This window comes from Thermobia domestica, chromosome 1 (assembly GCF_964235325.1).
Source record: "Thermobia domestica chromosome 1, izTheDome1.hap1.1, whole genome shotgun sequence".
Classification (NCBI taxonomy): Eukaryota; Metazoa; Arthropoda; class Insecta; order Zygentoma; family Lepismatidae; genus Thermobia; species Thermobia domestica.
Window position 1 is genome coordinate 42,915,594 of NC_137454.1, and position 17,443 is coordinate 42,933,036.

A 17,443-nucleotide genomic window follows, 5' to 3' on the forward strand; every position below is an offset into this window, starting at 1 on the left:
CTATTTACAGTTTGTGTTGCTTAGCGGCTCCAATTTCACTATAGAGGATTGCAGGCATTATGCGGTAAATTGAGCTCTGACCTTGACCTTCACTGAACTCAAAATATAAAAAGAAGGGGTCGGAATGTTTTGCCTGTCGCTAAACAATATTGCCATCTTCACTTTATGCTAAAAATCAATTAAGTTAGATTTTTGTTACAGGGAATGGAGTTTTTGTTCTCTCGATGACAGGGAAAGTTTTAGGAGGCAATGGTACAATTCGGAAGGCAAGCGTCAGGTTGTGAACCAAAGTTTAGAAAATGTTTGAGGGTTAGGTCAAATTTAGTACTAAATTTTCAGAAAGATTCGGGCTTGAGCTAATTTTAAAAAAAAAATTATCGGGCCGGGGTCGGGCCAAAAACTTTTAAAATTTATCGGGCCCGGGCCGGGCTTGGGCCAAGAATTTTGAAAAACTTATCGGGCCGGGCCGGGCTCGGGCCGAAAATTTGTAAAACTTTTCGGGCCCGGGCTGGGCCGGGCCTAGGTACGTTCGGGCTGGATTGGGCTCGGGCCGAAAAATTCGGCCCGTGCAGGTCTCTAGTTCCTACATATCACACTTCTCTATTGTAAATTTTCAGCACATGTAGCTCCCAACAGTGCAACACTGTACCACTACACTTCAGTGTTATGTTTATTGATAATAATGCATTTTAAATTTGTGCACACTTGTATATGGTGCTATTTATAATAAAGTATTTTATGCTGAGTTGGCAACACTGCTTCACCTTGAACCTGAACACTGTTTGTGGTTTTCGATAGGGCATTTTGCTGTTATTATATTGAGCAACTTTTGTTTTGATTGCTTGAACGGTTTTCAAGAAATATATACTTTAAACGTATATAATTCCATGATGTAATTTTTTGGCTATTCAAATTTTGAAGCCTCCTAGCTCCTATCCTTCTTGTCCATAGCACCTTAAATTTTGCTCATGTTCATTTCTCATGATGCTCTATCAGATGTGCTATGTAGTAATCAGATTTTAGCGACAGCTTGTGGGACCCTCCCGTGTGAGCAGAATGGGTCGGTGCGTGGCAGTGGGTCAACTCCTATTGACCCACTACATGTATGTGGTTCATGAACAGGGAGGTAGTCTTGAATGTCTGACTACTTGAAAATATTGCTAGGAGGCCCCATTTAGAAATAGAAACTTACTTTTATACAATAATGGTACAGTTCTGGTCACAAAAAGTGGGACTACCTTCCAGAGACAAATTCGAGAAAGAAAAAAAAATGCCATAGATCCTTACGAATTCCCTTCATTTCTGTCACAGTCAGGGGTGATCACAGTATGCATATGATAATTTCGTTGCAGACAAACAAAATAACTACAATTCAGAAAATTACAATAATTTTAAGTCGAATCCAAAACGGTTATAAGTGATGGAAAAAGGAAAATATCGTAATTACAAACAAACCAATGATTAACCATCCGCTTCACGCGATTTACTGATTGTTTTGCTGCCAATTCGAGTATCCTTAAATTGTACCTTTGTATAGTTCTCTTCCTTTACTAAGGAGTAATTTTTGAAAAAAAAAAAAAAAATGAAGTCAGCAGGGTAAAAGCAATAATATTTGAAAACATTCTAGAATTTTTTGGTATAACACGTGTAACCTAGATTCAGCACGGCTGGATAATCACTCCGGGGGAAAATTTCCCCCCGAGCTACTCTGAAACCTTGCTGACCCATACATTGCTGTAACTTACAAAGTAATGTGATCTGACCAAAGAACACATGAAAAATATATATATATATATATATATATATATATATATATATATATATATATATATATATATATATATATATATATATACCAAACGAAAATCTGAGGACATTATTGGCAGTATTATATAACCAAATAATTCAAGACAGGATTACACATCAGCCCTGCTACGAACGGGGGTTAATTTGGTGACGTCTGCAAATTATATAATTATGTAAAACCTGAATTATGACTGTCTTTTGTTTTTCAGTTTTATAACAGACGTTATAATTTTTTATCAATGGATCACCTCCACACAATATTTTTCAGTAAAATAATTTTATATACGATTAAGGGTAATGATCTTTGTACTTCATATTAAAGTATATATTTAATTGCTTTTATGGTCTCTACAGTTATTTACAAATATGTATGTTAATAAATTAATTACATTAACTTAATATAAATAAGGTAAATCCAGTTTGCCCTGTAAAGAAATAACGTTTTTTGAGTCACCGTGAACATAAATTATTACATTAAATGCATTTACGATCAATTAATATTATAGTTAATTAACTGAATCGCTTGCATCTTTCTTCGCATTGTAAACACTAATATATATATATATATATATATATATATATATATATATATATATATATATATATATATATATATATATATACAGTACAAAAACACCAATCACCAACAGAGTGACTTCTTTAGGCCGTCAACTGCACTTTGTTTTTTAATAACTATGTATGTTCTCATCTATAAAAATTGACCAAGTCCGAAATAGACTGGGAAAGTGGCAGTTAATGCTGATCAGTTTCCAAAGTGACATCTAGGGAAACGTGGGTTACAATGACATATTCAATATATATTATACTGTACTTATACTGTAAGGCTACCAATAGATCTGCTCATGAAAAACTTCAGTTGTTAGCCATCTTACTTGAAATTCACTTCATAAAGGCCTGGTGTTCATATATAAAATTTGCTGTACAGAATTGCTATGTAAAGTAGAAGGTAATACGCTTTGGTTAATCTGAATTTTGACAGAATATTTCACAATTGACAGAACGTGCGGCTTCTTTGTAAGCGTGACAATGAAAAAACACTGTTATTGCAAACATTTAGTTGGCTTGACACCTTGACTGCCACTATATAATGTTGACCGTTATCATCTGTGCGCCACTGGCAACAGATTGCCAGTAATACGTTGTTTTCGTCTTTGTTTTAGGTGCATAAATGTATGATTTTCTCTGTGTATTATTTTGCATATACGCGCCGTGGACATTAAATTTTGACTTCTACGCTATATTTATATAATTGCATACACACCTTAAAAAAAGCGACAAAAGCACAATATATTGTCTGTGTATGGAAAAATCATACACGCAGCGCTGCACAGCACAACCGTGTGTATGAAATTCTATACACATCACAATCAACGTGTTAAAATGGATTTTATTTTTGGTGTTTGTACACATCCCACAGAAAATGTACGATATATTTCTTTCCAAACACGCACATTATTGATAAAATAAACAAGTTTTTTTTTTATATATGGCACTGATTACAATATAATCAGTACAAGTTAAAAAAGAAATGAAAGCGCAACACTCATTAGATGAGTTTTAAGACAAATTTTAACAGGAAATGAAAAATGTAGAATTACTTTTGTATTCGTAAAGAGTATAACAAACAATTCATTGCTAGGATTGTTCTGAATGAAAATATATACTGAAAATGGTTATACATTACATCTAGGTGTGTTCAAAGATACGGCAACGAACAGTATAACACCACTTTCTCAGCCTATAATGGGCACAAACATACAATAACATAATTTGATTTATTATCCATATTTACACAAACTTACGAATTTATTGCTGTTGAAAACCATAATAATGACACTGTCCGATACTTTTATGTTCCTAAACCTATTACCGCACATTCTTGCAGGAACAAAATATAAATTGTTCTTCAGGTACTTTTCGTCCTTCTTCCTTCTCACCTGGAGAGCAGTTCTTGGCTCCTGAGTTTCAACATTGTAGTTTATGACAGCGTATCATTGACACTGATCTCTCCTTCAGTTTCGTAAAAGAATGGGAATCATCTATATTGAGGACAATGTTGCTTGATAATTTGACGAGAAACATCAGCATGACCTGAAATAATATAATTGTTGGAAGTTAATAATTGTTTTCCTTATAAAATTATATCTTCATATCCATGTTCATCACAGAGTAATGAATATACTAACCATTTATGAATTCATAATATTTGAGTGAAAACACGTCCATAATCGTCTGCACATATATATCTGAAGATATGTCTTTTCTTATATCAAAAAAAAAAAAAAAAAAAAAAAAAACCTTAAGTCCCAACTCTTCATAAATTATAAATACAAATGCAAGAACCTAACTAACACGACGATTTATCTTAAGACTTCAATTTAATGTACCATATACTCTAATCATCTTAACGATTTTCACGAAAGATTGTTTTCAGGCGTGATAAAGCGATTTAGCTTCATCAATTTAAGAGGAAAATTACTTAAGGGCTCCCCGATCTTCACGAAATTGGAAACTTTATTGTTTTGGAGTGAAGTGCAAGAAAGCGATTTCGTTAAATTTTGAATTTAGAAGTACCCATGTAGATTATCGTCAGTGCCCTCAGCAAAATTTTTCTTTTTATTGTAGCAGATGATCAGTAGCGCTCAGTAAAGCGTGTCGTCAGTCAAAAAAGTTTGTGAACCCCTGCTGTAGTGGTATACAATGTTAACCAGTATAAACTCTCATAGTCTCGAACCAGCGGCCATTTGAACTAGGAATTCTACCCTTTGTTTTGTATTTGAACAGTATAAATTGTAGTAAATATTACGTTGGTGCAATGAAATATCCATTCCAGATGCGTCATTTCCAATGAAAAAATAATCTATAATACGTGATCAATCAAAACAGTCGCCGTCTCCAATGAAAAAATAATCTATAATATGTGATCAATCAAAATAGTCGCCGTCTCCAATGAAAAAAATAATTTATAATATGTGATTAATCAGAACAGTTGCCGTCTCCAATGAAAAAATAATCTATAATACGTGATCAATCAAAACAGTCGCCGTCTCCAATCACATACGTTTGCTCTCGCTCAGCCAAGCACTGGATTGCGCGGCAAAAGGAGTTTGGAGTTTGTGGTGCAAAGAAATCCTTAACTGGACGTGGCACCGTCTAATCTTCAGGGGAAGTTTTTCCTTCCAAGAATTGGTCGAGACCCCGGACGAAATCGTGGTACTCTTTGAGTTTCGCGTTACAAATAATATCTATTCCTAATTGGGGGCTGAAGTTCAAATCCTCAATACTACAGGAAAATACAGGAACTGAAGAAGATATAAACAACGGAAGTATTGTATAATCATCCACAAAACAGTAACGAGATCTGTCATATACGGAGCAGAATGGACAATGTAGAAAAGATAGAAACAGAAGTTTCACGTTGGAGAGATGAAGATATGTGGTGAATGTATGAGGTGACGCGGAAGGACAAAATTAAGAAGGAATTGATCCGGGAAACAGTAAGGGTAAGACCAATAGTAGAAAGGCTCCAAGAAAGTGGACCTAGATGGTTTGGACATGTAAGAAAAACTTCGGAATATAGCTCACCGAGTGGATGCCATAGAAATGAATGAAAAACGAGCGCAAAACCGACCATAGAGGTGGGAACATTTTGTAAATAACAATATACAACGGATATGACTGACACGAGACAGAAACAGGTGGAGGACAACGGTAAGGAAAGCCGATCCCAGTTAACTGGGAAAAATTTTCAGAAGTTGAAGAAGCACATGTGTAACATAAAGATATACAGTAACAGGCACTGAAGAACAACCGATTTTTGCGTTAACCCCTGCGGACTATGTTTCTAATGACAAACTTCATTAAATAGAATTCACGAGATAAAACACCTAAAACGTACCTAAATGAAATACATATAGTTATCAAATAATAGAAACGCCCCAAGAAAATGCAACTTACCTACTTAATACGGCGTGAGACCAACGTTAGCCTTTGGAGAACAGAGACCAGCTTTGATTCGTCACGGAGTACAGGAATATAAGTCATGAATTATTTCCAAGGGAATATAGTATAATTCCTCATACAGTGCAGCTCTCAGTTCCGTCATTGAGATGGAGGGGTTTACTTCCCCGGAGTTTGAGCTCTAGAACTGGCCACAGATATTTAATAATGTTCAGGTCTAGGGACTGGGCGGGCCAAGGGAAGTGTTGTACAAAAATTAATAATCAGTCTTGCAATATTTCCACAACCAAAAAGAGCAGGCGCCTTCACACCACAATCGACCATAAGTAGAAGGTGCCAAATGGTAGTGTGGCATGCGGTCTATTTAATACGAAAGCCGCCACTCCGTCAGTATTCTCAGTCAGTTTTCAGTTACGATAACGATGGCACAACGTTGCGGCAGCAACCCAAAGGGTGAAATGAACCATAGTACAGTAACTCGTTGGTTTCAGGGGGGCGCGGTGGCTCAGTGGTAGAGCGTTCACCTCCGGTGCTTGGGGTCCCTGGCTCGATCCCAGCTCGCGCCGTGTGGACTTTGTGGTGGACAAACATCGTGCTCGTGGGTTTTCTCGGGGTTCTCCCGTTTCCTCCCACTTTCTTCATTCCACCATTTCACTCATTTCTCATTATCACCGTCTCCTTTAGCCTAACCGGCATAAGCGTGGGACGTTAAACTTAAAGATTTCATTTCATTTCGTTGGTTTCAGAAATTTCGTGCAGATCAGCCAAGGACTGACCATCCTAGGGTAGTAGATTCTGAGGTCATACGATGATCCACCAGCAAACGACGGTTGTCAAACAAACTCGGTATATCTCAGTTCACTGTAGTACATCACCTGCACGAACTCAGGGAAACCATCAGGAGCTCCCGTATTATGTCATGAGTTGACGGTGGCTTAGTGGTAGAACGCTTACCTCTGGTGCGTGAGGTCCTTGGTTCGATCTCCCCCCAAGTAAGTTTGTGGTGGTCAACATCGTGTTCGTGCGTTTTCATGGGATAGGGTTTCCTCCCACATTCTCATTCCACCGATTCTTCCATCATCATTCAGCCGCTTTTATCAACCGTCTTCCTTAGCCTAAAGGGCATAATCGTGGGATGTTAAACTGATGGAATATTTCATTTTAAATAATACACGGTTACACAGAAAAGTAGTGCACAATAGAAATAAAGTTTCTTGACTTTCTACTCTGTCTGTCTCTTATATAACTCTATATTAGCATTTTTTTCGTATTTTGCTCTCGTTTCAATGCCCAATTCCCTTTTCGTACGGGGCATTATGCTGACTAATAGGGAACACTTTACACCTCACTTCAACACCACACACACAACTAGCCTGCAATAGACAACTCCCAACACTGAGATCTGAGAAAGAAGTAGACAGAGCAGCTTGAGAGACACCTGTGAGGCATTTATTGTGTGGTGTTCGACCTTCAATTTGCAGTGTAATGGCCGTTTTGTATCGCACGCGTACGTAATGCACCATCACAACGGAGCGATATTTAAGTTTATTTTTCTTAATTCATCCACAACAGGCCAAGGCCTTTTCTCCTGTCGGATTCTAAAATGTTTCGCCTTTCATTTGTGAGCAAATTGTAATGCATTCTTATGTTACATTTTGAAAATTTCTTTATTTCGTGTTTGCCCGGAAACTTTTCGGGGTTTGTATATATATATATACGAGGGGGGACCCCAAAAAACGGGGAATTCGTCATAACCTCTTTATTTCTTAATATTTTTACACCAAATTTTCATCACCTTCAAAGTATTGTCCATGGACCGCAACGCATTTCTGCAAACGATCCTTCCATTGTTCAAAACAGTTTTGAAAATCACTTATCGGGATCTTCTTTATGACCTCCAGCGATTTTTGTTTTACCCCCCTCCACAGTGGCAAAACGCTTTCCTTTCATGTCACGTTTGAGTCTGGGGAACAAAAAGAAATCACAGGGCGCTAGAACCGGTGAGTAGGGGGGTGCACAATCGGTGTCATACCGTTTTTGGTCAAAAACTGCTTTACGGAGAGTGCGGTGTGGCCGGAGCGTTGTCATCAGGGTGCGAATTACCGGGGGGATGAGGGGGATTTCCCCTCTCAATCACATTTTGTTCCCCCCCAAAAGAAGTAAGCTGAAGTATCCCCACCGGGGATGCTCGCTTTCCCCCCAAACTATGCTCAGTATAACTCCAAATTTCACTGATTTTTGTTATTTCTTGTAAGTTTAATCTTCTAGCTGTATTTCGAAATGATCGATGTAAACTATTCAGTCTTGGTGATTTCCACTTACCACCTAATTACCCACTATTTTCAACGTTGTTTAGTTGAACTATATTATTCATCGCCTATGGATCATCATGGTTCGTTTTGGGCTTAAAAGAAAGCAGAGCTTTCCAAAAGCAATAGCTTAAGTCGAATTTCGAAAGATTTAAGGAAAAAGATTCACCAAGCAAAACAATGTAACGTTTGTCAAGTAAGGAAGAAAACAAAATCCAGGAGAAGAGAAGAACATTTTGTCCTGCATAGCACTTACGATTCTCTTTAAAATACTTTCCTCCGTTCTATGCGTCAGCGTTGTCAGGGGTAAAGAATATTGTCACATGTCACTTTGAAGGGTTTCAGTGTGACTGGTTATTTTGGTAGTTATTGGTGCATTCCCCCCTCAGACAATTCTGGATCCGGCTCTGTATATATAAATCAAGGATCCATTCTGCTTCGTTTTGGAGATGTCGATGAAGACCACTTTATTTCGTGCATGTTGCTTTGAAGGCGGATATCTCCAGAATTAATAAAGATATCAGAGTTATTCATAAACAGGTAGGTAGCACACGTAATAGGGATAAGATACTTATCACATTCGTTATACTCACAGATCCCAGTATCCCGGACAACATCCCGAAATCTAAAAGTTCCCACATTTTGATCCTCAAATCTGGGTATCGAACCCTAATATCTTAGAATATAATGAGGAAAAATGACCAATTTCATCACCTAATGTACGCTATAATACCTATCACGTAAATAGTCAAAATTGTGTTGTAATCGAATAGTACCCTACGAAGTATGAATAGTATCCTAGTATCCTACGAATGAATGAAATACCAAACTTCGAACCATGATGTACCGTGTAGTGTATCAAAGGAAACGAAGGGTTATACAGTAAACATAATTTGATATCAAATGTATTAACGCAATATGTTCTCGTATGTATGTATGAAGTTTTTCTTGGTTGTCAAGAGACGGTAGTATTCAGAACAACTCCAAACCATGCTAGGACACAACAACGAATGAAACACATTTGACGCGGGAGACCCGGGTTCGATTCCCGGCGGGAGCTCATGTGGTTCGGATTCCACGTTAATCAGTAGGTCCACGTCTCATATAGCCTCGCTGCTGAAAAGGGACGTTAAACTCAACTCAACTCAACGAATGAAACAAACAAACAAACGGAACTAGAAATTGAACAATAATACGTTGATAAGGGAGACCTGTTATAGTTTCTGAAAACGTTGGAGTAATTCAGAGCCGGATTTAGGTTTGATGCCCTAAGCTATTGGAAATAATCGGGACTTTTGTATGTTCAGCTGTCCTTTGTCAATTAATATTTTAGGGAACAGGCTAGCAGGAGTGGCCCCATTACATACATCATAGGAGTACACTGTTGCTATATGTAGATGTTATTTTTTTTTTAATCTTATTTTTAGAAATGTACACTCATGTCCAAAATTATTTTCGCACGTCTATAAATATGTTGTTGTAGGAATATGATTTGATAACGAATTCGCCCAGTATTTCTTATAATGTTAATGTGTGTATAATCAGCAAAGACATGTGTGTGGCAAATTTCATGTCAAAACAGCAGTAAATAAGAACAATAAAACGAAAATAAAATTTTCTTGTCCATTTAGCAACATTTTGTTTTACTCATTCTAATTTTCGTAGTTATAATTCTTTTCCTATGAAATTTACCACAAATATACATTTCCCGATTATACATAGTATCAGTATTAAAAGTACTTTGCAGAATCATGATCAAATTATATTCTTACAAGACAGTCATAGATATGCGACGATCATTTTGGACGATCATGTTTTTTCTTTAAATTTTTTTTGCGGGGTCCTAAGTTATAGCTTACAGCTAAATCCGGCACTGGGACTAACTACTGTATCGAGTGTTCTAATAAACAGCTACAATAGTTTTATACGTACATCCAAACGAATGTAGGCTATGTTTGAACGGTATATTATTATCGTTGCTCACAGTAAAGTGTGGGAGAGATTGCATCTCAAGTGATAATGTGATTCATATTAGAACCGAGTTAGTGGTGAGTGGCAACAGAGACATTGGTACAAATGTGAAGTGGCTTAGTGACACAATGATTAAAAAACAAAAGTAGCATAGAGACAGCAAAAAGTTACAAAATGCCGCATTTATAGTCAAATGTTGAGTACGTAGACATGCTTTTTGTCTATGGTTTCTGCAACGGTAGTTCAAAGTATGCAGTAGAAGATTATACGTGACGGTATCCTGATCGCAGAACACCTGATCGGCGAGTATTTTCGCGTGCATTACGTAACAATGGCATGCTGGCAAGTGCACAGTTACTATCTGAATGTTCCAGGCAGCACACCTCTGGCAAGAAAAACAATATTTTAACAATCGTCCAAAGATGTCCTGGAACTAACGTACGCATGATTCCAAACGCGAACATGTAGCACGATCGTATGTGCATCTTGTTTACAACGGGTGCAACATCTCCATGCAAGAAACGGTGAGCTGTGTGTGGAGTTTTGTCAGTGGGTGCTGGCAAATAGATATATACTTCCATATATTATATTACATTTATTACGAATTAAGACAGCTTTGTCCGGCAAGTCGTGAATAACACCCGCAACGCACATCAGTGGATGCATGACAATCCGCATGCAACTATCCGGACAAATTTCCAGGAACGTTTTCCAGTGAACGTGTGATGTGGGATCATTGATGAATTACTTATTGGCCTTGCTATGTTACCACGATGAATAACGGGCCAACACTGCCTGCATTCTCTGCAGCATGACTTTCCACTGCAATTATACTCTGGCCGGCGAACGATGATTCCTGACAGTTCAGCTCACGAGGACGACTGAGGAATGCGGTATTGACATGTGCTTCTCGTGCAACGGGAGAGTCGTTTGCTTCCTCGTTGAGGATGGGAGGGGGTGAGTGAAAGTTTGGCAATGTGTGGTTGTTACCATGGAGACGCGACAAGTTCTGAGCCTAAGGTTGGTTGACCTGCTGTCTTCTGCTTGCTCGCCGTGGCCTTGTGCAAAGCTGTCAGAAATCATCATTCACCGGCCAGGGTAGACGTTTCCCATGCCACCCCACACGAAAAAGATGGTTTTTCCAACAAGACGGGACTCCGTCATTATACTCGCATGGTTACATAACAATTCTACACAACATACCCCAATCGATCTACGTCATGGCCCAACGATCACCAGACTTAACACCTATAGACTTTTATAAATGGAGTTCGATGAAAGAGATCATGTAGGGAGTAGATTTTGTACACGTGATGAACTTGTTGCCTACATTCATCAAGCCTTTACTACCATATGAGAGCGTTCGGTTTATCTGAGATGGGCTACAAGGCATGTCCTAATACGAATTGCTAAATGTATTGAAATTGAGGAGGAATTTTCGAGAATTTACTGTGATTCCTAACGCAGTAAACAATCATGACTATCCTGCATCGTTGTGACCTAGCACGCAATTGGAATTGTTCTTAGCACTGCCATCTCTTGGCAACCAAGATAAACTACATACGTATGAGAACATACAGGCCCGTAGTCACGGGGGGGCTAGGGCGGGCTCAGCCCCCCCTAATTATTTTGCAGCCCCCTAACTAAAATCATAGTTCGAATTAACGGGGGATGCCGGGGAAATTCCCCTTCGGTAAAAAAATCATGTCCGGCTCGTATCACAGAAGTAACATAAATTTTCGCCTTCTACATTTACAGCAGCAAAACATAAGCATCCCCCTCTCGTTCGAAAATTTAATTCGAACACTGACTGAAATGTTGGAAGAAATTGTATTTTCAAATGTACTTTAGAGTGCTATATATATATATATATATACACAATGCTCCATGTGCAAACGACCTTCGCTGCAGGAGAAAAATAATTTATGGTTATTCTATCGGCAAACATGCATTTGTGTTCAGAAAAATATACTTTTACCTTAATCTGCGGACGAAGAGTTTATTCTTCCTGTTCTTTTTGGAATTTGCAACTGAAACATCCTTTTGCTGTGAGTCATTGGCTTTCGGTTAATATGCGAGAGATTGAAAAGACAGCATCCCTCAACAGGGGGTCGCAACTGCTTCGCTCTAATAATCACACAGGCGTATGGGTTTGTTTTGTGTATATTGGACATGGAGAGAGGGGGAGGGGATTTTGACTACGTTTTTTGTCACGTGATAACGGAGTAAGAAAAGTTTCCCTTTCTGAATTGTATTTACTCTTACTGCGTTGTGAGTTGAACATGGTTGTAATTGAAAGTTGGTCGATGCTGGTTTCTGAAGATGCACCGAAGTTCACTTGAAGAATGAGAATTGTAGTGTAGCAGCAACTTGACTATTTGTTAAATAACTTAGAATAAAATATCTTTAAACTAAAGATAAGTTCGATTCACTTAATCTTCATCGGGGGTGAATACTTAGATACTTATATTAAAATAATTTAGTAATTGTTGCCAATCTTTGGTGCCAGAATCAAATGTTCAAGCAGATCATTAGACGTAAGCCTAATCATGCAAAGTTACTATTTTGTAAATGAATACCTTGCAATCTTCTGGTATGTAAACAAAAAATGCTGCGGACTAAACGGAGGTAGTAGTTACACTTACAGGAAAAACAGAATTTTCAATTAAAAATTGAACCTTATTGGATGATAATATGTATAATACTTTATAAATTTGAAATTTCACCTTTGACTTTAAACAGTGTGCGTTGGGGAGTTCAGCGTCTCTCTTCAGCAGGGAGGCTATAAAGAAACGGGACCTATAGCTTAAAGTAACATCCAAATCACTATCGGTTTGAATCAGGGGACTCCCAGTACGGTTTGAACCCGAAACCAGACGCGCCGAAGGCGAGCGCTGTACCCATGAGGCTACGGGGTATCCCACAAAAGTAACAACTTGTTAATGTAGTTTCATTTTGAAGAATAGATATCTTCAATAGAAATAAGTAAATAGCTGTTTAAATAATTAGTTCTTAACTTAAACATTTTAGTACCTACGAAAGCAACTAATCTCGAATTCTTATTTGTACAATGTAAAGAAGAATTTCATGTATACTTTGATATGAATTGTACTATACAAAGAAAATTTAATGAACTGTTACTTCTCTTATCAATTTCGTTTCGAGAAAGAAGGTAACTGCGCTAGAACAGGGAACTTTTTTGGAGTTATTTCTTATTTGAATGCTCGAGTACCAGATCATAACAGATTATTTTTACTTAAACATGACTTTAGTAGCAATCATCCTAAATGATTGTTGATAGTATGTTCCAAAGAGTCTAGAACAGTAGTTCCCAAACTGGAGTCCGCGGACCCCAGGGGTCCGCGTGACCTGGCTACGGAGTCCACGACGTCTAAAAATTGAAATGTGTTGTGATAAAATGGAACTCACAGCTGTTATGCAAAAAGTATTTTTTCAGTTACTAAAAAGAAAGCAATTAGAAATTATACGTTTGTAAATTTGAATATTTTCTTTACTAAATTTCTGCCCTGAAGCCGGTCAACCTTTATATAGAACTACTTCAGGTGAGAGGAATTGCTTCTTTGTTAGGGCATTTTTTCAAAAGGAGTTGTACATTAACTGCACCGTGCCGATCTTGTTTTGCTGAGTTACAAGGACATCACCAGAAACCTTCACACAATTGTTTTAAGATTGGCAGCATCCAAAACAAGGAGACTTATACTGTGATTGTGTTGTTAGTGATTGTTCAAATGTTCAATGTGTTTCTATTATAGTGTGCCAACATGAGGAGTGTATACGAGTTGTGTACGTATATGCGTGTTGTGTTTGTGTTTCTTAATCTTATGAAATTTATAAATTTGTAGATAGCAAAAACCCATAAACATATCATTATATCTTTCGAGCATCACCATAAAAAAAGATCAAAAAATGTTTAGAAGTACAAGTGTAAAATAAAGCGCGTGATATTTAAAGAAATATAAAGTTTCATATCTAAGGAGATGTAAATAATAATACAGGTAAAATGTTAATTTCATTTTTCCAATATGTATATATTTGAAGTAAGATTTGAAGCTTTCCTGGCGGCATATATGATAAAGTTCTTCTCGGGCAATCAGCCAGGTGAAAACTGGTGGATAGGCCAACGTTTCGAGAGCTGTCATCGTTCTCATCATCAGGGCAATTATGCAGAGATCAGCGGATAGAAGTAATATATACTCTGGGCTGGCGAAAATGCTGGTTCCTGATTGGCTGAAAATGCTGGTTCCTGATTGGCTGATTCAATCTGAAAACTGGAGCTGTGATTGGCTGGCTATGTTCAGTAGTCCATGGTACTGATTGGCTGAGAGTTATCTGAATGTTTGTGGTGTCGTTTTCTTTGCTGTGGTGCTGATGACCGGGTTCCACAGGGGGTTGAGTTGAAATCCAGTGTCTCTATTAACGTTGTTCGGTTCATGAACTATGGCAAGAGATTCGGCTACTATCCTGGTCCAGTAATTGGTGCTCTTGGTAATGATGGATGTGTCCTTAAATAAAACTTTATGGCCTTCTGTTAAACTGTGTTCAGCTAAACCTGATTTTTCTGGATGGAATAATCTAATGTAATTTTCATGTTCTCTGCAACGTTGTTCAATGGTGCGTCCTGTTTGTCTTATATAAGCCTTTCCGCATTCACAGGGTATACGATACACGCCTGGTGTCTTTAAGCCCAAGTCATCTTTGATCGGGCGAAGTAAGTCTTTGATTTTTGGTGGTGGCTTGTGTATGGTCTTAATATTGTGTTTTTTCAGAATCAGGGAGATCTTTCTAGAAAGTTGTCCAGTGTATGGTAAAACTGCTATACTCAATGGTTCTTCAGTTTCTTCTTTGGATTTCCTCTGTTCAGGAAAGGTTCTTTTCAGGGCCAAACTGATATCATGCTTCTTGTAATTATTCTGGAGTAGCGTCTTTTTGAGATGATCCAGTTCCCGAGGGAGGGATTCTTCGTCTGAGATGTCTTTCGCTCTATGTGCTAGTGTGCTGAAGACGGTGTTTCGCTTTGACTTATGATGAAAACTGTTGCCATTGAGATAGAGGTCAGTAATGAAATCTTTGAGTTTTACGTCCCACGGTTATGCCGGTTAGGCTAAAGGAGACGGTGATGATGAGTGATGAATGAAATGGTGGAATGAAGAAAGTGGGAGGAAACGGGAGAACCCCGAGAAAACCCACGCACACGGTGTTTGTCCACCACAAAGATAGAGGTCAGTGTGAGTAGGTTTCCTGTAGACGCTATGGCCGAGACTACCATTGGGCTTCCGGGGGATGAGAATGTCCAGGAATGGCAAGCATCCGGCCTTTTCAATCTCCATTGTGAACTTGATGTTACTATGTTGTTCATTAAGAAATTCTAGGAACAAATGCAGTGTCTTCTCCCCGTGAGGCCAGATGACAAACGTATCATCTACGAATCTATAAAAACATGACGGCTTGAAAGGTGTAAGTTCTAATGCTTTTGCTCAAAATCTTCCATAACGAAATTCGCAACTGCTGGTGAAAGTGGTGATCCTATGGCGACTCCATCCGTCTGTTCAGAGTACTGTCCATGCATATATTTTTTTAGGCCACATGTATTTCAAAATATTGATTTAAGATTCTGAGACCCTTCTCTGTAGAACCTCTTTGAAGATAGTATTAAATCTCATTACTCTCTAGATGTTTTCAAGTTTTACAAATATGTTTTCAGTCATCAAAAATTAAAAAAACGTATTTCCTGTACTAATTCTTTGGAAATTTTAATGATTGGTTCGTTCGGCCAACTATTTTTTTAACAAATATTTTTTTTTAATTTCCTTGAAGATGAGAAAACGGAAGAAATATTTTGTTGCCATAACAAATAAAATAAAAAGGAGACACACGGTATTCTAGCTTTCAGGTACAGTTGTACTAACGCTATAGGGGAAAATTTTAATAATAATTCCTTCACGCTGTAGTTTTAGTTTTAAGAGCATAAGAAATTATTCATCATCACACACAGAGACAGACATTATATATATAGTATAATGTCTGTGTCTCTTTCTGTGTGTGCCCACCCTAATTTACATTTAGCCCCCCTAAATTTGGAGGTTGGCTACGGGCCTGAGAACATATATGTTGTTATTGATACATAACAGTTTCGTAACATCGCATATTGAATAATGCAATTAACTGCGTTAATACACTTGATATCAAATTGTTTACTTTACAACCCTCTGTTTCCTTTGATACACTACAACGTATATTTTCAAATGACGCAGTGGTTCGAAGTTTGGTATTTCATTCATTCATTTTTCCGCTGTATCTCCTACGACACTAGTCGAATTACAATACTATTTTCACTATTTACGTCATCTGTATTATAGCATACATTGGATGGTGAAATTGGTAATTTTTGCTCATTACACTTTAAGATATTAGGGTTCGATATTCAGATTTGAGGTTAAAATGTGGAAATTTTTGGAATCCGGGATACTGGGATCTGGGTAACGAATGTGATATGTATCTAATGCCTCGTACGTGTGCTACGTATCTGTTTTTGAATGACTCCGTTATTTTAGTCTCAGAGGTATGCAAAAAAAAAAAAAAAAAAAAAAAATTGAGTTTTACGTTCCACGGTTATGCCGGTTAGGCTAAAGGAGACGGTGATGATGAGTAATGAATGAAATGGTGGAATGAAGAAAGTGAGAGGAAACGGGAGAACCCCGAGAAAAACCATGCACACGGTGTTTGTCCACCACAAAGTTCACTTGGCGGTGGCTGGGATGGAACCCGGACCCCAAGCACCAGAGGTGAACGCTCTACCACTGAGCCACTGCGGCCCCTCAGAGATACGCGTCTGCAAAACAATCTTTACAAAATAGTTTTTTTTATCGATATCTGGAAAACGGTGTGAAATGGTCTCATGGTTTATATATACTTTTTTTTTTTTTTGCTTGTCACGATCCATACTATTATTTTTCAAAATATAACCCTTTCCTGCTAAACATCCTATATCACCTCAAATATAACCCTTTCCTGCTAAACATCCTATATGACCTCCAACAAGAAGGTGTGTCCCCAATGAAATATTCCTCGCTACGGAACTGGACGGACGATCCATTAGAGCACCTGCCCCCTTGCCCCTCTAATGCCGTGAAGAAGTGGAGAATTAGAATTACGCAGTTCATTACTCTTCTTTCTCCATTTCAATGAAAAGCAAGTAGGCGTAGGAAAAATAATATTTCTGGGCCCGTAGAATGCCTGTAAACCAGGCCTGTACTTAGAACAATAACACGGAGGAGGGGGAAGAGATTTATTTTCTTCAGGGTCTAACTTGAGTTCACTTTCCATTCTTCTTTAACCCTTTAATTGGCAATCATTGA

The 17,443-nt window shown here is 38.0% G+C and overlaps 1 protein-coding gene across 2 annotated transcripts in view; it reads right to left on the bottom strand.

Moving 5' to 3' along the window:
• Nucleotides 1–2,109: 2,109 nt before the first annotated feature.
• The window catches only part of Not10 (CCR4-NOT transcription complex subunit 10), a 146,766-nt gene continuing 131,432 nt past the window's right edge, over nt 2,110–17,443 (bottom strand). For both annotated transcript variants that reach the window (XM_081756986.1, XM_081756980.1), the window contains exon 14: nt 2,110–3,918. In XM_081756986.1, coding sequence (XP_081613112.1) covers nt 3,863–3,918 — 56 coding nt within the window. In that variant the 3' untranslated portion in view covers nt 2,110–3,862. The remainder of the gene's footprint in view (nt 3,919–17,443) is intronic.